Raw genomic sequence first — 24,467 nt, forward strand, 5'->3', positions numbered from 1 at the left:
GAAGGAAAGAAAGTGACATAACAATGTAAGGATTTGGTTAGGTGACTCACTGATAGTAGGTTAGTAGCAAAATCAGGAACATGAAGGACAGACTCAAGGGAAATAGAAGGAGTAACTCGCACATTACCCTTACCAGAGACAGAAGAAAGGGAACCATCAGCAACCCTTACCTTGTCCCGGCCAGAGCAAATGGAGTAGGAATCATAGTACTGTGACATACCAATCATGTGATCAGAGGCTCCAGAGTCAATAATCCAGGTGGGTGCAGTAGGAGGGGCAGATGAGACTTGCAGAGCTGAGGCAGAAGTAGAAGACCCTCTAAAGGGAGAACCAGTAGCAGACGCTCCAAGGTGAGACATCAGTCGACGGAGGGCTGCAATATCATCCTGTGAGAGGGAATCAGAGGCCGGCTGGGGTCCAGGTGACTCAGACTCAGATGTCACGGAGTGAGCCCTAGCTCCCCCTCGCTTTCCTCCCCGAGCACTGGATGAACTACCACGCATACCAGGGGGCTGTCCATGAAGATCCCAACACCTGTCCTTGGTGTGTCCAAGCTTGCCACAATGATCACATTTGTATCTCTCACGGTGATCTCCACGAGGTAGCCCTTGGCCTTTCCCCCCACTTTTCCAGTCTCTGTGGGAATTGGAAACAAGAGCAGATCTCTCTGTTGATGGTGCAATATACATAGTGGTTCTCCTGGTTTCCTCACTTTGCAAGTAGCTGCACACTTCATCCAGAGATGGAAAGGGATATCTTCCTAAGATTTGCAGGCGAAGAGGCTCATACTCTGGGTTAAGACCTCCAAGCAAAATAAGGATCATTTCCTTTTCTTGACTCCTGTAGACCTTTGCCTGATCATCAGAGTTGGACAACTGGAGGTTGGTATAATGATCATATTCCTTCCACATGCTAATAACAGAGTTGTAGTACTCAGAGATACTCCTATCACCCTGTTTCATATGGATGATTTTTTGGAGAATTTGATACACCTTTGTTGCATCTCCAACTCTATCAAAAACTTTGGAGACACTATCCCAAACATCTTTCGCAGTCTCCTTGCTCATAAACCTCCTACCTATCTCAAGTTTCATGGAGAATATAAGCCAAGTCATAACAGTGGAGTTCTCAGTCTCCCACTTGAGATAGCCTGGATCAGTTGTAGCAGGAGCTGTGATAGACCCAGTAATGTAACCAAACTTTCCCCTACTGCGTAGGGACAACTTCACAGACCGAGACCAATCCAAGTAGTTGGTATTTTCCAACTTCACAATAGAGATTTGGGTGTTGGGGTTATCTCAAAGGAAGCCATGGTTGGAAAACCACTACTTAGTCCGCCGGTGTAGTTGGTCCACCGACCTCGTAATCTTGTCCGGCATACGTGAGACATCATGGGCGAACACTCCAACAAACAATAGTGGGCTGCTCAAATGGGGAGTACCCTCAACCCAAACAAGTAGGCAGACCAGAAACCAAGTCCCCAACAGCCAAAGCAACCAAACAGAGAACCAATACCAAAAAACAGCAAGTGTATAGGCAGTAAAGGCTTGTATAACATCAATCAAACTGCTCTAATACCCAATAACCTTCAGTCCATAGCAACAACAGATGTAAAAAGAACAAACAACTTCATTCGGATACACCAAAACACATCCACGATACTCGAGCTTAAAAAAAAGGCCGGAGACAAAAAAAACAGAGCTGACAGACTTGAAAGTGTCACAGTTTGGAGCTATGCTCCTCAAACAGGCTCTTTCTTCAACCGAGTGGTGGGGGGTTCAAAAGGGTACCCCTAGGCGATCCACAAGCAGCAAACCTCTTCCCAAAAGATGAGAAGATGAGGGAGAAATGAGAGAAACACTCCTTCAGCTGGCGGAAAAAACAGGGTGGCTGTAAGAGCTTCAATCTTCAACAACAGCCACTAAACTTCATCCATGGTGTGTGGGTTTGAAGAATGAACCACCAAATAGTGTAGTATGTGTATACTTCACATAGTACAGCCTCTAATGGAACCCCTTTGTCCTCTTAGGGTTCCAAAGAGAGGTGAAGAGCAAGACAGCAAAGCTTAGTCGACTCTCAAACCAGATTGCTTAGCTCTGATACCAAGTTGGAACTTAAAGATGGATCGAATCTAGTAAGAGAGATGAGATTTACAGCAAGAAGAAGAAGGATAGAAGAGAAGAGAAGAGAAGAAGAAGAGAAGGGAATGAGAGAATCGATTGTGTGTGTTGAGTGATTCTCAACACACATATTACTTCATTAATAATCTCTTCTAAATCACACAGGCCTCCCTAGGGAGGTAAAGGGAAATAAAATAAGAACAAGAAAAATACAACTTGGTCATGTCTTATAATATGACAATGACAGAACTACCCCCACAAGATGTACTAACAACTCTAACAGTAGGAACATCAAATAGGATGCAGAACTCCTCTGTTTCAACCAACCAGGAAATGTATTGATGATATCTCATCTTTCCAGCTTCATTACACAACTAATAAGTTCTATGCTCCTACGTGACCCATTAATCTTTCTATTGGATAAACTCCACAAATCTAATATAAGCATAACTGACAAGCACACAAATATGGCTCCTTTCTGTGGGAGGACCAACCAGCTAAGGGTAAATCTATTTCCCAGTTCCCACCACATGGCAGCTTAGTGGCATTCAAACTTTGTAAACACATATTCCAATCATCGTCTATTAATTTGTAATTATTTTGAAAAAGGTTGAACAGCTGATAATACAAGGGGATAAATCCAACACAAGTTGGTTATACGCTTGAGTTGGAGCACTAAACCTGGCATATGGGTAATCCAACCAAGCCAGGTCAGTGTCAACATAGTGGAAAATTGATCCAACCAGACAATCTTTGCTCTGGCATATGGCTAATCCAGAGGGTCATCTATTGGTTGGAATGGCCAGATCAGTGTCCACATGATGGAAAACAAGATCCAACCTTTGCTAGATCAACCTCATTAATACCATACATTAGATCCACGTGGCTCCGAGGAGAATACATGACCGCAACAAGCAGCATTAATAACATAGCAGAAAAGCATCATTCACTAATTGCAGATACTCAGGTAAAACAAACAACAAAAGATTCAGAGTTTCTGTTTTCTAACAATTGTATAGGTTGTATACAATTGCTGCAAAACAATGTTAAATATCTCCAGCAAAAAAAGTACCATCAGTATCATGAAGAACTAACTCATCCCATCTTGTTAATATTCATACCTTGTTACGGCTTAGCAGTACAGATTTGTCCATAGCCTTCATAGCATACAATTCACCTGTACCGTCCAATTCCACCAAATGAACACTGCAAAATGACCAAATAATCTAATCAGATACCAAAGAATGAAATTCGGCAAATTTGAAGAAGCACACTGGTGCGAACGATTCAGGTAACTTTTTAATCTATTACTGGTTCCCCAAGGTGGCACCTAAAAAAGGGCGTACCCAGTGCACGAGGCTCCCGCCACTGCAGGGTCTGGGGAGGGTCATAATGTATGCATCCATACCCCTGCTGATGCAGCTCCAAGAAGGAAGAAGAAGAAGAAGAAACCTTGAACTTAGGGTTTAAATAGGGAGCCGTAGGCTAGGATTTCAATTTTTCCATAGTTATTTTTCTGTTTTTTAGATTGAACCGGCTTAAATTGGTTGCATCCAATTGGTTCAATTGGTCTAATTTAAGTGAAATGTTCCTATTGGCTAATAGGTTCTTATATCCTATTGGCTAGTATGGAATCTTCACTTAAGTTAATTGTTCTAAGTTAGATTCTTTTATTTTTAAGTTAGTAGGGGTAGTTAAGTCATTACACTGTTTTAAGTAATTAATTAGACTTAAACCTCTCCCTTCCACGTTTTTGTGAAGGAGAGATATTTAATTTGTAGTAGGAATTGGCCTATGGCCTTATTATAAATATAAGAGATCGTGGGAGGCTTCCCCGACAATTGAAATTTGAATTAAAAGACTGTTTTCTATTGCTGGCCGACTGCTGCTGTTGTTCTGCTCCTTTGAGTGTTTGCATCCTTGTGGGTACATCAAAGTGGAAGGGTGGGTGGAATCCTACGACTCCTTACGCCGTGACGGCTGGGAGGGTCTCTCTCTGCAAAGGTGATTTCATCCTTCATCCCTTAACTTGCTGCCGGTGGATTCCTATACTAAGTTGAGATTTAAATTTCTGTTTTTAGTTTCCTTCCCTCCCCCATTCGATCCCTCTTGTTTTTCTATTTGAATTTCCAAAACCTTAGATCATCTAGGCATTATCCAGCCATCATCCTACCTCTGTTTTACACCAAAATCAAGGCACAGCCTTCCCATACCATCTCCCCCACTCGACCAGACTTGCTGCCCATTCTGTCCAGCCAAACCCTAAAATCCCTCTTATCCTTTAAACCCTAAAAAACCCTAATTTTCTGCTGGGACATATTCAGCCATCAGAAAGCCTTCCTGCTGCAGCCGAACCTTCCCCCTAGTCTCTCTAACACTTGACCTTAATCCCTGCCCCTGAATCCTACTGTAAACCCTAGTTTTGGCTATTTTCCTAATTTTAAAAACCCAGAACCGTAACCCTAAATCTGCAGAATTTTGAAACCTAACCAAATCCAGATATTTTTATATCATAATGACCCTCTAAACCTGCAGATTAAAATCCTATAAACCCCATTCCCAAATTCCCATCCTAAACCCTAATTTTGCCCTAAAACAGCCCCTAATCAGCCCTAAACAGCAGGCTTACCCTAAGCTTGGTTCTACTTGGTTCCTAGTGGGATTAATTCCTATTCTAGGACTACATTATTTTGGTATCAAAGCCATGGATGAACATGGCAACCCGGTGCTGCCACAACCACCCGACCCCATGGCAGCCATGCTAGAGATGTTCAGGAAATTTACTGCAGACCAGAAGACCTTGTTTGAAGACCTTAGGGTTGAACAGAGAGCTATGGCTGAAAGGCTGCAAGTAATTGAACATAGGCAGCTTACAGCTAATGGGGACAGCAATGTACCCATAGAAGAGGACAGGTATCAACCCCATTCAGTGGTACAGAGACTGCCTAACAGAGATGGGAGCCCTAGAGATGACTACAGGGGTTATAGAGATGGACATATAGGTCACAGGGACAGATTCAGGACTGATCGAGATGACAGAGATGATAGAGACTACTATAGAGATCGTCGGGACAGATCTAGATATGCCCGTGAGCCTTCTCGGGAACACAGAGATCACCACCGAGGCTACAGAGACAGAGATAGAGAAGACCGGGACAGAGACAGAGGTCGGCAGCCCACTTTTGAAGAGTATATGAGGTCCTACTTCACTGGAGACCAAGGTACTAATCGGCGACATACAGGTAACCAGAAGGTGAAGCTTGAGCTGAAAGAATTCGATGGTAATTCTGACCCTCAAGTGTTTTATGATTGGCTTGCTACAATAGAAGACTATTTCGATTGGTATGATCTATCTGAAGAAGGGAAAATGAAGTTAATCTGTGCTAAGCTTGTCGGAGCTGCACGTGAGTGGTGGAGAACTGCTGAAAGAGAGATGGACTTCAATGGTACTGCACCTCGCGCTTGGGAAGACATGAAATATGACCTGAGCAAGCAAGCAATACTTACCAAGGCACTTCAGGTCTCAGATGCAGGATAAATTCAACTCCCTCTGCCAAGGGACCATGACTGTAACTGAGTACATAAGGCAATTCAATGCTCTTTCTTCTCGCACTGGCATTAGGGAGGAGGGCATCCAAATGCTTTCCAGGTTCAGATTGGGACTATCAAGTGAGATCAACAGGACAATTGGAGTGGTTGATGTTGTAGATGTTCGAGATTGTTTTGAGAAGGCCTTGAAAGCAGAGGAGCTATTAACTTCATGTAAACAGCCGGGTTCTACTTCCAAGCCGGCCTACATCAACACTAGCACCTCAAAACAAGGTTCCTCTATAGGCAACACATCTCGTCCTGCTGTTCCCCCACGTGTGGATGACAAGGGCAAGACTCCTATGGGCCGCAATGACCCCTTTACTTGCTATTATTGTCAAGACAAGGGACATATCGCTAGGGACTGCTCACATAAGAAGAAGCCTCTCAACGTGGCTGAAAAAGAAGAAGTTCAAGGTGAAGATGAAGACCAAGGCGGCATTCACATTCATGCACTTCCCCCTGACGATGATGAACATTATTTTGATGATGAAGATTTACAAGGTGTTCATGTAATTCGTCAAGAGGCTGCTGTCCAGCCAGATTTGCAATCTTCTTCGTCCTCCAAAGAGCTGCTGTCCGCATACAAAATTGCACCATCCGCTGAAGATGAACTCAAGCAACTCGACCCTGATTTGGAAGACCATTCTGTGATCTCCAGCCATTCATCGGGGACGAATGTTTTCAAGACGGGGAGAGTTGATGCAGCTCCAAGAAGGAAGAAGAAGAAGAAGAAGAAGAAACCTTGAACTTAGGGTTTAAATAGGGAGCCGTAGGCTAGGATTTCTATTTTTCCATAGTTATTTTTCTGTTTTTTAGATTGAACCGGCTTAAATTGGTTGCATCCAATTGGTTCAATTGGTCTAATTTAAGTGAAATGTTCCTATTGGCTAATAGGTTCTTATATCCTATTGGCTAGTATGGAATCTTCACTTAAGTTAATTGTTCTAAGTTAGATTCTTTTATTTTTAAGTTAGTAGGGGTAGTTAAATCATTACACTGTTTTAGGTAATTAATTAGACTTAAACCTCTCCCTTCCACGTTTTTGTGAAGGAGAGGTATTTAATTTGTAGTAGGAATTGGCCTATGGCCTTATTATAAATATAAGAGATCGTGGGAGGCTTCCCCGACAATTGAAATTTGAATTAAAAGACTGTTTTCTGTTGCTGGCCAACTGCTGCTGTTGTTCTGCTCCTTTGAGTGTTTGCATCCTTGTGGGTACATCAAGGTGGACGGGTGGGTGGAATCCTACGACTCCTTACGCCGCTGGGAGGGTCTCTCTTCGAAGGTGATTTCATCCTTCATCCCTTAACTTGCTGCCGGTGGAATCCTATAGTAAGTTGAGATTTAAATTTCTGTTTAGTTTCCTTCCCTCCCCCATTCGATCCCTCTTGTTTTTCTATTTAAATTTCCAAAACCCTAGATCATCTAGGCATTATCCAGCCATTATCCTACCTCTGTTTTACACCAAAATCAGACCACAGCCTTCCCATACCATCTCCCCCACTCGACCAGACTTGCTGCCCATTCTGTCCAGCCAAACCCTAAAATCCCTCTTATCCTTTAAACCCTAAAAAACCCTAATTTTCTGCTGGGACATATTCAGCCATCAGAAAACCTTCTTGCTGCAGCCGAACCTTCCCCCTAGTCTCTCTAACACTCGACCTTAATCCCTGCCCCTGAATCCTACTGTAAACCCTAGTTTTGGCTATTTTCCTAATTTTAAAAACCCGGAACCGTAACCCTAAATCTGCAGAATTTTGAAACCTAACCAAATCCAGATATTTTTATATCATAATGACCCTCTAAACCTGCAGATTAAAACCCTATAAACCCCATTCCCAAATTCCCATCCTAAACCCTAATTTTGCCCTAAAACAGCCCCTAATCAGCCCTAAACAGCAGGCTTACCCTAAGCTTGGTTCCACTTGGTTCCTAGTGGGATTAATTCCTATTCTAGGACTACATTACCTGCTTTCGCAGAGAGGCTGTTTCCAGACACAAACCCATGAACACTGGTCACAATGGAGCAACCTTACCATTGCACCAAGGCCCGCCCTCTCCCCAAGGTGGTACTTGCTGTGAAAATTATATAGGCTTATAACGAAAATAAAAGCATTGGTAACTGCCCAACCCAGATATGTGGTTCTGATAAGGAAATTACAAAGAAATGATGTGACGTGTTACTACACTCTCCTTTTTGAACAATAGGCTCCCAAAACATATTCAGAAAATTAAAATCAGACAGCATTACTCTCATTGGTTATACTTCAAGTCAAGGATTAAAGCATCAGTACTATTGGGAGCACTGGTAAGTCAAATTTGGGAGAAAATTTTGTAAATATGTGTGGATATACTTGGATATGCTAAAATCAATGATAAACATGCAAAACTATTAGGAAGTATGTGTAAATTGCTATTTTGGAAAAATGACTATAATGAGGTATAAAGGTAAGACCTCATGACCACAGACTGACAAACTACTAGAAATTGATGAACCAAGACTCTGGGATTTTATAAACAAAGACCCATTTGACAACTGATATTGCATCTCCCAAACCCCATGTTTATACTTGAAAACTTGGCCAGCTAAACAATCAATTGTTAACTCCAGAACATGTCTAGTATAGACTGGACAACTATAAGTACCAATTTTCAAGAACATGAGAGATCTTACCAGCAGTCGACATGATGCATCTAGAGCAATTACATAAAAGGGTTTTTTAACAAATACATGTCGGTACCCATATGTATTAAATTAAGTACCCTTATCAAGTAAACAACCCCTAATACCCTTTTTGCAGTGTTACACACCAATGGATAATGGATGTTTTCCTCATCCAGGCCGAACTGGACTAGTTCTGACTTTTCCAGTATTCCGAACACTAGAGCGGACAGGATGGTAAGACAACTAGAAGCATCAACCATCCAGGTTTCTAATTGTGATGAGAGACCTTGAACTGCCCTCTGCTCAAGAACCATTGACACAGTAAGAGCTCAGACTGGATAATTGAACAGTCAACTGCCTGAACCAACCCAGGACACCTTGCATTTTTTTTTATTTTTTTTTGGGAAAGGAAGTGTTAGCAAATAACTGTAAGAACATAGATTGAACCATCCAAAGTTTCAACATCAGATCAAATGGGGTTCAAACAGTCTTATGATCTTGTCATCAGTCCTCCTTTACATGTAGCTCATGTTTGAGTAGCAAAATAAGCCAATTAAAGTATCCCACAGATTGAATTAGGGATGTAATATTGGAAATCAATTTTCTTAATGCAGGAACATGATCACGGCAGCCTTGCGGTTCTGGTTTTGGGTCAATTTTCTGGTTCACAACTGATCCCATGGTTCAAGTTTGGTTCAAACCTGGTTTTGATGCAGTTACACGTTGAGTTAGTTAGGGGTTTTGTTTATTTGTCAGGGACATTCTTGTAATTACATTTATCTTTTAAACTTAGTAGTTGTTAACTTAATCGTGGGGCGTATGTCTGTCGCAAGTTAGTCCTAGTATTAGAAGTTTCTATATATCCGATCTTATCGATTTAGGGAAGTAAAGTCCTAGTATCTGTTGATTTTCTATTTCTAGTTAGTTGCTATTTTTCTGTTTTTAGAGTTATATAAGAAGTTGTAATCAACCCATCAACAGGTTTAGAATTGAAAAGAAAGTTATTCTGCTAAGCATAGTTGTCAAGGCGTCGCCTAGGCGTCCAGGCGCCTTGGTCAATTTGGGCTCCTTGGTCGCCTAATTGGTGTCGGCTTGACTTTGGACCCTCTCCAACGCCTTGGGTCACCTAGACGCCTTGACAACTATGTTGCTAAGAATGTTGCTTGCATGGTGTCAAGGACCAGTGATGGTCTTCCTCGTCCCCATTTCCCTGTGCTCGATTCAGATATGAGTTCCTCTTCTCAGGTGTGACTCATCCATCTCCTCCTCCTCTGTTCTTCTTCTTCTTCTTTTATTGTTACTTCTGTTCTTCCTTGTTCGAGGAAAAATCAGACTTGTGTCTAATATAACACAGTCCCTCTTTATTTATAATGTAAAGAAGAACATTCTATAATAAAAATAAGACCAAAATAACCCTATGAACAAATAAAACAATTCTACCCATATCCGTCTGGGTGGCAAAGTAGCCCAAAAAAATGCAGCGGAAACTACAAGGTTCAAGTTTCCCAAGGGAATGATGATTACGAGCGTAACAAACACAGCCAAAAACTTTAGCAGGGACGGAAAAGGTAGAGGACCCTTGAAGAACATCAAGAGGAGAACGAAAATAAAGCACGCAGGAGGGCATGCGATTGATGAGGAATGCCGCGGTCAACACTGCATCACCCCTATATTGTGGAGGAACATGCATTTCAAACCTAAGGGAACGGGCAACCTCTAAGAGATGCCGATTTTTCCTTTCGGCAACTCCATTCTGGGCAAGTGTGTCAACACAACTAGTTTGATGTAAAATGCCATAGGCAGCAAGATAGGACTGAAATGAACTCTCCAGGTATTCACGCCCATTATCACTGCGAATTATTTTAATTGTGGCAGTGAACTGCATCTGAACCATACGATGGAAGTGTTGGAAACAAGAAAAAACTTCACCCTTAGTTTTCATTATATACAGCCAGGTTGTCCTACAGTGACAATCAATAAAAGTAACAAACCAGTAGAAGCCATTGATAGATGTAACACGAGAGGGTCCCCAAATATCAAAGTGGATTAAAGAAAAAGTAGTGGCACTTTTATTATTTGAACTAGAAAAAACAAATCGAGTCTGTGTGGCCAAAACACAAGCCTCACAGAAAAAATCACTCGACTTACAATGCTGAAAAGAAGAAAATAAATTAGCTAAAGTTCCTAAGGGGGGATGTCCTAAACGCCTATGCAGCTGCAGCAAATCCAAAACAGCAGGAGAAAGTGTCTGAAGAGCCTGACCAGAAACCCGAGAGGAGTCTTCATCAAGCATATATAAACCGTTGTGCACCCTACCAGAGCCAATCGTTGCCCCTGTCACCAGATCCTGAAAAACACAGTGAGAAGGAAAAAATGTGACTTTGCAATTGAGATTGGAAGTAAGACTACTAATGGATAATAGGTTAGTTGAAAAATTAGGAATTTGTAAAATAGAGGAAAGAGATAAGGAGGGAGAGCATTTGATGGAGCCTTCCCCAAAAATACGAGAGAGACCCATCAGCAACTCGAACCTTTTCTTTTCCATAACATGGAAAATATTGAAAAAACAAATGAGGGGAACCAGTCATGTGATCAGAGGCTCCGGAATCAATAATCCAAGGACTGGTGGGAATAGACATACCATGACCGGCAAAATAAATACCTGAATTGGCACTGTGAGGAGCAACAGGGGAAGCAATAGTAGTAGAAGAAGCTGAGGCTGGCTGATCCAAGCCAGAAAGGAGGCAATGAAAAGCAATAAGCTCATCAGGGGACAAAGTGGAGTCGGGTGCAGCAGGATCAAAAGGAGCATGTTCGGTTGTTTCGGTGTTGTAGGCCTGGTTTGAGTTCCCACAGCCACGACCCGACCGGATGCATCAGATGGGTTGCCATGTAATTTCCAACAATATTCCTTGGTGTAGCGTTTTTTCCCACAATAGTCACACTTCACAGGGGGCTTCTCAAATGAGGAGTCGCTAGTCCAGGGGGCTTCACCACAGGGCTGAATACCAGAAAAAATGGCTGATCGTTCTGGGGTTGCCGATGTAAGCTGTGGAAGCATGACAGAACAACGGCTATCCTCCAGTTGGATCATAGAATAAACCTGCTCAACGGTAGGAAAGGACTCACGGTTTAGCACCTGTGCACAGAGTTGTTCATATTCAACATTGAGACCAGCTAAGAAATCATAAAACACGCAATTTGTCTTCCTACTTTTTGAAATTGGTTGCATCAACCGTTGTGGTAGCCTGAAACTCTTTATAAAAATCCAGCTCTTGCTACAGACTGCATAATTCAGCATAATACTGTGACAAAGTGAGGTCTTTTTGTTTTAGTTCATGTACCTTTTTGCGGAGTTCATAGACCTGAGCATCGTTCCCAACTTGGGAATATGTATCTTGAGCAGCTTTCCAAATCTTGGCAGCTGAATCAAGGAGAAGATAGCCACGGGCAATTTGTGGTTGCATGGAATCGATAAGAAAAGCCATAACTGAATTATTCTCATACTCCCACTTGTCAAAAGTTGCTCCGGCAAAAGTGGGTTTCACAGCATCACCAGTAAGGTACCCATAAAATCCACGGGAGCAAATGGAAATACAGCACAAGCGTGACCACATCAAATAATTCGTGCCATCCAACTTAACTGAACAAGCTGGGAAACAGAAATATTTTCCCTGACGAGAAGCATCCATCCCAGTGGATGCAAAAGAGATCTCAGAAGTCCCAGGCATAATAGAGCGCCTGAATTTTAATCACAAGGGGAAGAAAAATGGTAGAAGTCTCCCAAAAAAAATCAAAACAAGCAGGGAGTGGCCCTGGGAATCACAAACACATAAGAAAAGTAGGCATCAATGCCTAAATCGATTCCAAGTGCAACTCCGGGAAGAAGATCACAGAGAAAAAAAATTCGCAGGCTCTCTTTACTTCATCACAGTACGACAGAAGAGCCAATCGAACAAAAGAAGGAACAAAAGGGGCCCTCGGTGGTCTAAAAAGGAGCCACTGAGGGTTGCAGCAGTTGATGGGAGGTTCTCCCACTGGCTCTGGGTGTCGCTAGAAGTGAGGGGAGAGCCGCTGGGAGTGTGTGACGGAGAGGGAGGCGGTAGGGTTTAAATGGTGGGGGAAGGGCTGGGCAATGGTGGTGGTACCGTGGCAATGAGAAAAAAATAAAAATAAAAATAAAGAGAGAAGAGGGAGAGAGATGTATTGATTACAGTTGTGGATCCCTAGGACGATCCCGCTCTAATACCATGTTAGAGAATGGGAAAAATCAGAATTGTGTCTAATATGACACAGTCCCTCTTTATTTATAATGTAAAGGAGAACATTCTAGAATAAAAACAAGACCAAAATAACCCTATGAACAAATAAGACAATTCTACCCATATACCCATTACCACATTTCTTTCCTGCTACAGGTCGTTCCCCTGTTTTCTAGCTATTATTCTACTTAGTTTGAAGATGGTGGGCCTTGGCACAACATTAAAGTTGCTCCACTGTGACCAAGTGGTCACAGATTTGAGTCTGGAAACAACCTCTCTACGAAAGCAGCGGTAAGGCTGCGTACATTATAACCCTCCCCAGACCCTGCAGTGGAGCTTCATGCACTGGATACGCCTTTTATTCTGAAACTTAGTTTGACTGAACTCAAATCTGGTACGTAAGTTTCTGTCATTAATTTCTCTTAAATCCATTGATTGGGTACTGGTTTGCTATTGTTTAATCATCCGTCTTAGTTTCTTACTCTCTTTTCATGAAATTTGTGCAACTCACTGATGTAGGACAAAACATGAAGAAAAAGAGGCCAAAACATTGTTCATGTGAACAGTGTCACAACCCCTTATTTTGACTTGGTGAGAATATTCTTAGGAGAATCGTGGGGGTATTTTAGTTAATATCACTCAGTCTTACTTCAACACAGCTGCTGCCCGATACTATCTATGAGGGGACCATATTAGACTCCAGTTTTGACAAGAAGGAAAGGATCGGCTGCACTTGAGAAGATTATATACTATTTTCATGTTTCTAAATATTAGTTTCTATTTCATATCATTCCTAGTTACTAAATTTTGTTAGTTTCTATTTTGTTAAAGCTTGAGAGGCAAGTTATGTCTTTTTATTTATATGTAACAGCCCTTAGAGGCTCCCCATGATTTACATAGCTGAATGAAAATTTCTTTTGCTGCAAGTATGATTCCTTTCTCAAGTTGTGTGTGTGACTTGAAGGGCTGAAGGAGCCGGGCTGTGAGAGCCTAGTCCATCTAACCTCCAACCTTCTGTTTTCTATCTTCTCCTTCTCCATCTGCTCTGTCCCACCATCGAACTCTAAGTGCTGCTGTGACATTGTGACAGCTTCATCCATTGAGAAGATCATTCGAGTGCTACTGCTACTGCTGCTGCTGCTGCTGTTATTCTTCAGTAAGGAGGATCGAATCACCTTGCTGCTGGCCTGCTGCTGCTCCTGCTTCCAGCCCCAATCGAACCACCATAACTTGAAGACCTGCACTCTGTTTCCAGCAGAGTTTTGAGGGTTGAATCACGCCTAAAGGAGGCCTACTTGGATCCCAGTTTGAGCCCATTCTGTGGGCTGGTTTGCTCTACAGCTTAAACCTTCTAATTTCATCACCAACTCAGATCTCTTCAACCTTTCATCAGAATTCAGAACTGACTCAAAATTGCATCAGAGTTTCATCTCCAAGGGACCTCCACTCGATACAAACTTGAGCCCCAACTGGTGGCTGGTTTGGCCTGCAGAGCTGTACCTGCTAATTTGGTGTTGAAGCTATATCTCCCAATTCCACCATTGGAATTTTTTGAAACTTTCAGCATAGCCTTCCCTCTCTACTAGCTACACTCGATTCCTATTGTGGTGGTATTCTCTTGGCTGGTTTGGCTTAGAACCATAACCTGCTAATTTTTTACTTTTATTGTTAATTTGATTTTTGTGGGTTATTGGGACTATTATCCTAGTCTTACATTACTCACCATTGATCCATACATGGTTGCTTTGGAACCTTATTTTCTGGTTGGAATCGCTTGCTAGGCCTGGGTGATCCTGTTGGGAAGATACATCTCTAATTCTCTATTTGATGGGGTTTTAAAGGGTAGAACTCTCTTCTTGTAGTCCCTGTTTTACCGTCCCTCTTTCCTCTAAAGTTCTGGAATTTCAAAAAGTATTTACTCTCAAGTACAACTCTGGGTAGTGTTTGGTAAATACTGCCAGAACTGAATTTTTTTTCAAAACTACATGTAATTCTGAATTCTGTTTTAACTTCTCCAATCTTCCCTAAAATTCCAACTTAGCCATTTTCATTGAAACTAATTCTATTCCCAGATTCTGTTCACCTCTTTGCAAGGTCTCTAAATTGTTCCGAATATAAAGAAAATGCCACTACTCATTCAATTCGAAATATTTGTCACCTGTGGGACCATAGTGATCGAAATTTAAGGGTTTTGGAACCCGGAATTGCACTAGGTTTTGTGAACCAGATAAAGCTTATCCAATTCATGGGGCCCAGTTTGAAAGCTTCAACACCACCTTGCGAGCCAGAATTTCCAGATTTTCAGGAATCTCGTCTCCAGCAAGTCATGGCTAGATTTTACGAGTTTATCCCTTTTTTCATTGTTGTCCTGTTATTTAGACAGGCTGAGATAATATTAAATACATCCAGCCTTCGTGAGTTAAGTTGTTAAAATAGTTTACGGCACCTAATCACAGCCTGCAGCTGGGAGGAGGTTCCCTTTCTGTTTGGGTTAACTTTTCTTTATTTATTTCAGTGTTACAGTCAAGGAATGACTCTCCAAGACAACCTGAGATGGAGAGTTGTTTCCTTTTAATTTGGATTTCTTATTTCTTTACTATTTAGTATTAGTTAATTCAGTCAGCAAGGCACTCCTTCAACAACAGTCGACGTGGAGAGTCTAGGATAGTTTAGAATTCTGTTTTAATTCACTTTTCTGTTCAGTTTTATAAATATTTGTAAGAGGCTTAGCCTCCCCACTATTTGATTGAATGGATTTGATTAAATTTAGTTTATTTGAGTTGAGATTGTTGTCTCCTTTCTCTCCTCCCTCCCCCCCCCCCCCCCAAAAAAAACAAAAAAAACAATTTGGGTTTTCTCCTCTTTCCCTCGCTTTCTTCCTCTCTAGCAAGTCGACGTCTCTCTCCCACCCTTCCATCAATCGATCAGCATCAGATCCCTTACTATCACATTAGTTGGCTCAAGTTTCAGTAAGAAAAAATATTAAGAACGATTATTTTAATCCTTTCTTTCTACTTTTTATTTTTTTAAATTTCCCCTCTATTGAGAACTTGACATATTCTAGAAGACCTGAGAGTCAGACTAGGGCTTGTACAAACTGCAAACTGTACGTGGTGGATTCTAAATCCTATTAAGGCAAAGGACCAGTGCAGGCCTTCTAAGAACCCATCCAAACCCAAAAATCAACAGAAAGATTTAATCTTCATCAAAAGATAGTGTGGGAAGTAAATAGTAGCAACAACAATAAACTTCAAATCTACAACATTCAAAGAATAAATATAAAGCCACTGATACAAATGTGGCCACGAACTTCGGATAAAACTCATCATGATAAGTTTGATGATAAGCAAACCATCTTTCTGAAGTACAACAGTAAATAGTCTATAGAACTACCTGCCAGTGTCACCACAACCCAAAGGTCTTATGGGCTTGAAATGCTTCAGCCCAATTTGTTCACCACGTGAAACGATCTATCAAACCAAGAGGAGCCAAAACTAAGTTAACAGTAGAGAATAGATATTCAACACCCCAGAAGATACGACTTGTCAAAAAAGAAATAGCAGAAGATACAAAGCTTAATAACGAGCATGAATTTTGAAAATTCAAACCCAAAAAAAAAATAGTAGGAGAGCTAGAGTTGGAAAAAATAGTCATCAAGACAAAGAGAAGGTCCTCAACATGGAAAAATGCAGAACATTGTGATTTTGATTATTACATGTATACTGAGTATCTGAGCATTAAAATATTCCATGAGAAAAGATAAAAATTATGAGGCCAAATTACCCTTGCTAAATTGGGAAGTTGATAAAACATTGCAAAAGATTGATGGCACCGAAAATGACAACAACAAACCAACCAACCTCATGTTACCCTAATAATTAAGTGGCAATGGGGATCAAAGTCCAATGGGAGTTTAAATGATTATTAAAAAAAAGACACTTGTACAGGCATTCTTTAACCCTAAGAGAGTCAATTTGAATTTGAGTTCTTAACTCTCAGTAGGATTAAAATGAATAAAGAAGAAAGTTAGAATGGGGCCCCATTCCTTTAACTATTTTGGCTTATCTCAGATAATGCCCCAAAACTAGCAATTGGTTTTCATTGTTGATATATAAATGCTTTAGTTGCAACAATAAGACCCTAATTGTAGTTAATTCAATGGAATCGTTGGAGAGAACAAAATGATTCATTACATTTTTCTTTCAGTCAAAGGGTCCTAAACCTGGCTAGTTCAGGCTCTTCAATTTTTGGTTTGATTAAGACAGTCCAGTTTTCCGTCTACAATTTCTTTGCTCTATGGTTGTAGCTCTCTTCAAGTCCTTTTGTCTTCAACTCTTCAATGAGCTGTCAACCACCAAAGAGAAAGCTCATGAAAAAGTAAAAAGGAGGAGGAACCAAAGGGGTTAAATTTTGGATAGAACCACAAATTTTTAGAAAATTTATCTTTCCAGTATCCATCATAGATCTTTCCAATTTATGCTCAATACCATTTAATAATATAAGAGAAAGAATTTTTCTCCCATCAAAGCTAAGCAAAGAAGCATTCATATCTCCAAGCTTTTGCAAAGGTTCCACGATAGAAGCTAAACCATAATGTGACAGATACAGCAAATAACTTGGTTTTTTTTCCTCCAATTTCTTGGCATTTCATCATTTCTGCCCAACTTCCAAGTGTTGACTTATGGTGCTTGTCCTTTGATAAATTGGAAGCCAACAAACATAAAACATAAATACATTTCAAGCATCCTAAAAAACCCCCTGGCATAGTAATAGTATCCTTAGCCTTCCAAACTGGGACCCTTGGTCTTTTTCCACCTCATAATCAACTCCAAGTTTCGAATTAGCATAAGCCATTAGAATATCCATGAACAGTAAAGTTCGAATCCAGCATGCAAGACTCAAATTGTATTCCATATTGTTGTAATATGGGTATAAGCATAGAATTGTCCTAGGGGTAGTGCTTACTTGTACCTGTTCTATTCTATTATAAATAAAGAATAGGCCTCTAACAATTGATAGCCATTATTCACCAAATCACAACATGATATCAGAGCAAGAATCCAAATCCTAATACCAGACTGTCGCTTCCCTCCTAGCATTGTCGAACCGAAAGAGAGACCCAGCCCTCGTTGGTGATTTTCTTCCCACCGAGGGTCCTGCCCTTTCGCCGATCCCTCCTACCTTGATTCCATATGGTTTGAGGGATCCTATATTTGATCTTTCATTGTTTGTGGAGAAGATTTGATGTTGCGGAACTTTTTTCAGGCAATCCAAGTTTGTTAAGGTTGTTGCCCTTACTATAGCATGTGTTAGAAGTTATTCTTCTTCAAAGTTTTGATTGATTTCAGATCAACAGCCATGTCGGACATCACAACTGCATCCACTGGAACTGATGGAATGGGTCATAGTGACTTTCCTTCGTTTCCTGTTAGCTCTATCAAGTTGGATGGAGCAATTACTTGATGTGGTCTCAATCCTGCTTCTTGTCTATCAACTCCCGCGGATTTTCCGGGTATCTGACAGGTGAATCTGAGAAGCCTACCACTGGAGGTCCGTCTTTAAAAAAGTGAATTTCTGACAATTCTCTGGTAATGTCCTTCCTCATCAATTCGATGCAACCTAATATTGCACGGGGTTACCTGTTAATGGATACCGCTGCAAATATTTGGAAGACTGCCAAGGACACATATTCTCAAGTTGGGAATGACGTCCAGGTCTATGAACTGAGGAAGAAAATACATGAAACCAAACAGAACGAGATGTCATTATCCCAATATTACTCTGAGTTACGTGGTATATGGCAGGAGTTGGATTTCTATGAAGACTTTCAAGCGACTTGTTCTGTAAATGCCACTAGCTTCAAGAAGTGTGCAGAAAAAATTCGTATTTATGATTTCTTGGCAGGTCTCTCAATGTGGAGTACGATCAGATTCGTGCTAATGTTCTCAACTGTGATCCTTTTCCTTCTCTAGAACAATCATATGCTATGGTTCAATTAGAAGACAACCGTCGTACTGCAATGCTTCAACCCATATCCAAGGAGCGATCAGCTCTATATTCAGGTACTGGATCACAGTCTCGAGGTGGTTTCACACGCTCTAGTGATCATCCTTCAACTGACAAGGAAGCTGTCAAGTGTGATTATTGCGGTAAAGAGCGCCATACCAGGGAATATTGCTGGAAACTCCATGGTCGTCTCACTAGGTGATGCAGATTTATCATCAAACTGGGCTTCTTTGCTTAGGAATAAGTCTAGGGTTGGGTTGTGTACATGTTGGGCCATTGATCCCATGGGTTTTCAATATAATAGGCCACTTTTATGGGCCTAAACTATGGATAATTAGGTTGCATACGGGATTAGTTGTTTTAGTATACTAAGTTTTATTTTGGTGTTTCTGTTCATAAATTGAACCGGTTCAACCAATGGTTCAATTTAAGTGATTTTAGTAGTTTTTTTTTTAAGTATTTGAGTTGGGCTGGATTAGGACTCTGTTTTGAGTCTATTTCAGTTTCCTAATCAATTTAAATTACTTAATAGGTTAAGGATTGAGTTAGGCCTTTCCTTTTTAGTATAGGAGTCTATTTTTGAGTCTTTTATATAAGGTTGTAAGGGGGGCATGTATGGGACACGAATTTTGATATTAATGAAAGCTTTTTGTTGCTCTTCTTCTCCATTGAAGATTTTTGTCTTGTGTTTGATTAAGGCTGGTGGGATCAATGTTTGATCCGATTGACACCTTACGGCGGGAAGCCCGGGTGGTTAGTTGGTGGGATTGGTGTTTGATCCTATCACCTTGCGGTGTGAAGCCCGGGTGTTTCTTTTGAAGCTCTCCTTCAAGTTCAAGATCAAGATTCAAGATCCTCAAACCAATTGAGCTACCCTTGCAACGACAGTAAGTTTGATTCATCCCATCCCCACCCATTCTTCTCCTAATCTTCCAAACCACCCCAAAACCCTAATTTTCCCACCCATCTCTTGAAACCATCCCATCTCCCAAAAATGTTTAACAAACCTTTCAGCTAACAACACCTTCCCATAATTCGAGTATTCTCCAACCCAATTGGAATACTCGAACCAAGCTGTTTCCCCATTACCACATTCAAACCACAACATCCCTCCATCACTAAACAACATTCCCATAACCTAAATTCTGCCCAGACCAAACCAGCCAACAAGATCCCTCCTTTTTTAGTTCAAACTCTCCACACCTGCCCCTATAGCATTCGATCCAAACCCTAACCCTAACCAAACTTTAACCTAATTTCACCAAAAACCTTATTTTGACCTAGCCAATTCACCTGTTCATAACAGATCCTAGTTTACTAGCTCCTAGTTGGTCTCCTACCAATCTAGGACTACATTACTAGGGGTCGATCCAACCAGTCCCATGCACACCATACTAAAACATCTAATGCTGCCCCCATGGGTGCTACTTTATCACAGAACGATTTGCAGCTTCTCAGGCACCTGATGACAAAGTTAGAGCCCTCATCTTCATCTTCACCATCTACTGCTGCCGTTGTTGCCATTGTGCCAGTCACATCAGACTCCAACTTTGCCCACTCAGGTATTTCTTCCGGTGGTCATTGGGCCTCAGTTGTATCCGTCCCTTGGATAATTGACTCAGGGGCCATTGACCATATAACTAGGTCTTCTAATCAATTTTCTTCCTACTCTCTGTGTTTAGGTGAAGACAGAGTTAGGGTTGCTGATGGCACTCTCTCCACTATCTTTGGAAAGGGCTCCATCCAGTGCTCTTCCCTGTTATCATTATCCTCTATGTTAGATGTTCCCAATTTCTGTACTAATCTTCTTTCTATTAGTAATCTTACTCATGATTTGAATTGTAAGGTGACTTTTTTTCCTTCTCACTGTGTCTTTCAGGACTTGGAGACAGGGAAAACGATTGACAATGGTAAAATGCATGGTGGCTTATAATTGCTCGACACTAGAACTCGTTCCACTTCCATCATCAATACACAGGCTCATCAATCTGATTCATCTTCCTCTTCTCAATCCAAGTTTCATCTTTGGTATAGGCATCTTGGTCATCCTCCTCTTAGCACTTTAGTTTTTTCGCTGTTTTCAGTTGTTTCACTGCATAGTTCAAACCCAATTTGATGCAAAGATTAAAATCCTTCGCACTGATAATGGCAAGGAATTTATGGAAGGTCCCTTCCAATCGTATCTTGCTGATCAGGGTATCCTCCATCAAACCAGATATGTTTATACCCCTGCTTAGAATGGTGTTGTCGAACACAAGAATCGGCACCTGTTAGAAGGGGCAAGGTCCCTTCTGTTTCCTATGAATGTACCTGCCCATTTTTGGAGTGGGGTTGTTCTCATTGTTGCCTACCTTATTAATAGGATGCTTACCCTCGTTTTGCACTCATTGTCCCCTTGATGTGCTCTTAGGCTCCTCCTTAATTTTTCTTCCAAGAACCTTTGGCTGTGTTTGCCTTGCCCATAATCATCACCTTTGTGGGAAACTTGACCCACGGGATCTCAAGTGTATTTTCATTGGCTATTCTGCTATACAGAAAGGTTATAAGTGTTACCATCCTCCTTCTTGTCGTGTTTTGGTGACCATGGATGTTTTTCATGAACCCGAATCCTATTATTCTTTCCGACATCTCTTCAGGGGAGAATATTCTCCATGGAGAAGATGTGCCGCTTGTTGCTCCTCTTGAAAATCCAATTTCAGGCTGAGGATAAGGCTAATGCTACTGCTGCTATTGAAAAAGATATTGTGATTGAAAAGGAGAATCTTCTTGTTCAAAGGGAGACTAGACCTCTAAAGGTGTATGTCCGTTTACCTATTCGTTGTCCTCGAAGGAAGCAAGTAGATACCACCACCACTGTATCATGCCAACCGCCAGCCTCTGACCCAGGTTCCACTCCACCTTCTGATAATCTCTTTCCTACTAGTGATAGTAATTCTTCTCTTGACTTACCTATTGTTGTTCAAAAAGGCATCAGGTCTTGCACTCAACATCCTATCTCTAACGTTGTTTCATACAATTCTCTTTCGCCTTCCTACTATGCTTTTGTCTCTTCCTTGTCTTCTGATTCCCTTCCTCAGACCTAGCAAGAGGCACTAGCAGATTTTCATTGGAAAATTGCTATGCTTGAAGAGATGAGGGAACTTAGGAAGAACGACTGGGAGCTGGTTTCCCTTCTTCCAACAAAGAAACTTGTGGGTGCAAGTGGGTTTTTACAATTAAATAGAAGGTGGATGGAACAGTAGCCAGATACAAAGTCATGTTGGTTGCCAAAGGCTTTACCCAGACTTATGGGATAGATTACCAGAAGACTTTTGCTCTGGTTGCAAAGATGAATACTACCAGAGCTATCCTCTCATCATCTCATGTGCAGTCAACTTTGAATGGGAACTGCAATAATTGGATGTGAAGCATAGTTATCATGGCGTCTAGGCGACCCAAGGCATTAGAGAAGGTCCAAAATCAAGGCGATCAAGGTGCCCACCTAGGTGCCCAAGGCGACAAAGGCGCTTGGACGCCTAGGAGTCGCCTTGACATCTATGATGCAAAGAATGCGTTTCTCCATGGTGAGCTTGAGGAAGTCTATATGGAGATTCACCCTAGTTTTTCTTCCAAGAAAAAAATTTGCAAATTGAGAGGGCATTGTATGGGCTGAAGCAGTCTCTCTGGGCTTGGTTTGGTCGTTTCCACAAGACTAGGATCTTTGTTGGATACAGGCAAAGCAATGCTGATCATAAACTGTTCATCAAGAAATCGGGTGATCACATTACTACTCTTATTGTATATGTTGATGCTATTGTTGTTACTAGAAGTGATCCTATTGAAATATCTAATCTGAAGGCCTATTTGGGAAAGCTTCGGTATTTTCTTGGTATTGAGGTTGCTCACTCCACACGTGGTAGCTTCTTATCTCAAGGAAAGTATACCCTTGATCTCTTATCAGAGACCAGGATGTTAAGCTGCAAACCTACAAATACACCTCTTAAGGCTAATGCTCATCTCAAGAGTAAGGATGGTGAGCCGGTTGATAAAGATCAATATCAGAGATTGGTTGCGAGATTGATCTATCTTTCACATACTCGGACAAACATTGGTTATACTGTGAGTTTGGTCAGCCAATACATGCATGATCCCTATTCTACACATTTAGAAGTTGTGTTTCGGATCCTTCAATATTTGAAGTTAGCTCCAGGGAAAAGTGTGCTCTTTTCTTCTCATGGCCACATGTGTATAGAGACTTTTACAGATGTTGATTGGGTTGGTTCTCTCGATGACCGGCGGTCTGCATCCAGTTACCGTGCCTTTGTTGGTGGTAACCTTGTTATCTGGCATAGCAAGAAGCAAACTATAGTTGCTCGATCTAGTGCTAAAGCAGAGTTTCGTGCTATGGCCCATGGTATTTGTGAGTTGTTGTGGCTTCAGAGTCTCCTCCAAGACATGAATCAAGAACTCGGCAAGATCTAGCCGAAATCTCACTAAAAACTCGTTTTTTGAGATGGCGAGACGTAAGGGTGTCAAAAAAAACCCGGCCAGCCCGAGCACGCCCAAACCCGCCCTAAGCCCGGACAGGGTTGGGCCGGGCCTAGGGATAAGCAAGGGTCGGGCTGGGTTTGATATTTGCGTGGCCTTGGCAGGGTCGGGTCGGGCCTGGGTTGAGGCCTTGACCCTGGCAGGGCCAGCTCGACCCTGTATTACATAATATATATTTATAGAGTATATAGGGAATGTGCTTTGGTGCAACGGTCAAGGTTGCTTTATTGTAACCAAGTGGTCTTTTGTTAGAGTCTTGAAACAGCCTATTTACCAAAAATCTTACTTTTTATAGCCTGGGCTTTGTTAAGTGGCCTGTGATTGAGCTTTGTTAGTACCAGAACTCAATGGGCCAAGATATTCAGGGTCAATCAAGGTCGGGCCGAGCTTTGGAAAACCCTGCCAGGGACGGGCTGGATTGAGGGTATGCTTGGACCTGGCAGGGTCGAGCTGGGCTTGGGTTTAGGTTAAGGCTCCTAGGGTTGGGCTAGGGTTTAGGGTAAGCCCGAACCAGCCCGGCCCATTGACACCCCTAGCGAGACGAGATTATGGGTGATACTAAAGGATTACAATATCTTGGCGAGATCTCGGTCAATTAAGCATCTAGACCTCTATAAATAATGCACATCTCGACCGAGACCAGTTGAGATCTTACTAATCTCGCTAGTCTCGGCAGAGAAAACCCCCACCCAAATTACATGGTTTTGCTCCCATTTTCCACTGGATATTCGTTGGATTGCGCGGAGAAGCTACATCCAACGGTCCAACCCAGCCATACATGCCGATGATATTTCAACAACCTGATGGCAATAGTAGTGGATCGATCCATAGTTGTCATGGCGTCGCCATGGCGCCACCATGGCGTCCTGGCGCTGGGAGAGGTGGCATATCGAGCTACGCCATGGTGGATGTAAATATATCGTTCGATATGGCTTCCATGGCGTCGCCATAGACGCCATACTACGATATGTTGGCATATCGGTCGATATTTGTACATATAAAAGTTAGATTTTAAATTATTTTTTTTTAAACCATTTAATAGCTTAGATGCTTTACTCCAAATCACACACGCTGAAGAAAGACTATTGCTATCAAGCTTCAGTAAACAGGTTAGCCTATCATTTGATTTTTACTATTGCTTTCAATTATTTGATAGGTTAATCTATATTTTCAATTTTTCATACTTTCATATACACTAATGGATATTAGTTACACTTTCATGAATTAAACCATAGTGGCATAGTATATTAGTAGTAGTGTAGTACACTTTCATATTGATTTTTGATGTTATAGGAC

The 24,467-nt window shown here is 41.5% G+C and overlaps 1 protein-coding gene and 1 long non-coding RNA gene across 6 annotated transcripts in view; one reads left to right on the forward strand and one right to left on the reverse strand.

Moving 5' to 3' along the window:
* Positions 1-24,467, reverse strand: part of LOC122662590 (phototropin-2-like) — a 98,250-nt gene that overhangs the window by 40,894 nt on the left and 32,889 nt on the right. For all 5 annotated transcript variants that reach the window (XM_043858259.1, XM_043858261.1, XM_043858258.1 and 2 more), the window contains exons 13-14: positions 16,032-16,108; positions 3,242-3,326 (exon numbers count right to left, since the gene is read on the reverse strand). In XM_043858259.1, the coding sequence (XP_043714194.1) occupies positions 3,242-3,326; positions 16,032-16,108 (162 nt within the window). The remainder of the gene's footprint in view (positions 1-3,241; positions 3,327-16,031; positions 16,109-24,467) is intronic.
* Positions 8,987-14,905, forward strand: LOC122662592. The gene is made up of 2 exons (XR_006333058.1): positions 8,987-9,080; positions 14,852-14,905. It is a non-coding gene; the product is annotated as an uncharacterized LOC122662592 (long non-coding RNA).

This window comes from Telopea speciosissima, chromosome 5 (genome assembly GCF_018873765.1).
Source record: "Telopea speciosissima isolate NSW1024214 ecotype Mountain lineage chromosome 5, Tspe_v1, whole genome shotgun sequence".
Classification (NCBI taxonomy): Eukaryota; Viridiplantae; Streptophyta; class Magnoliopsida; order Proteales; family Proteaceae; genus Telopea; species Telopea speciosissima.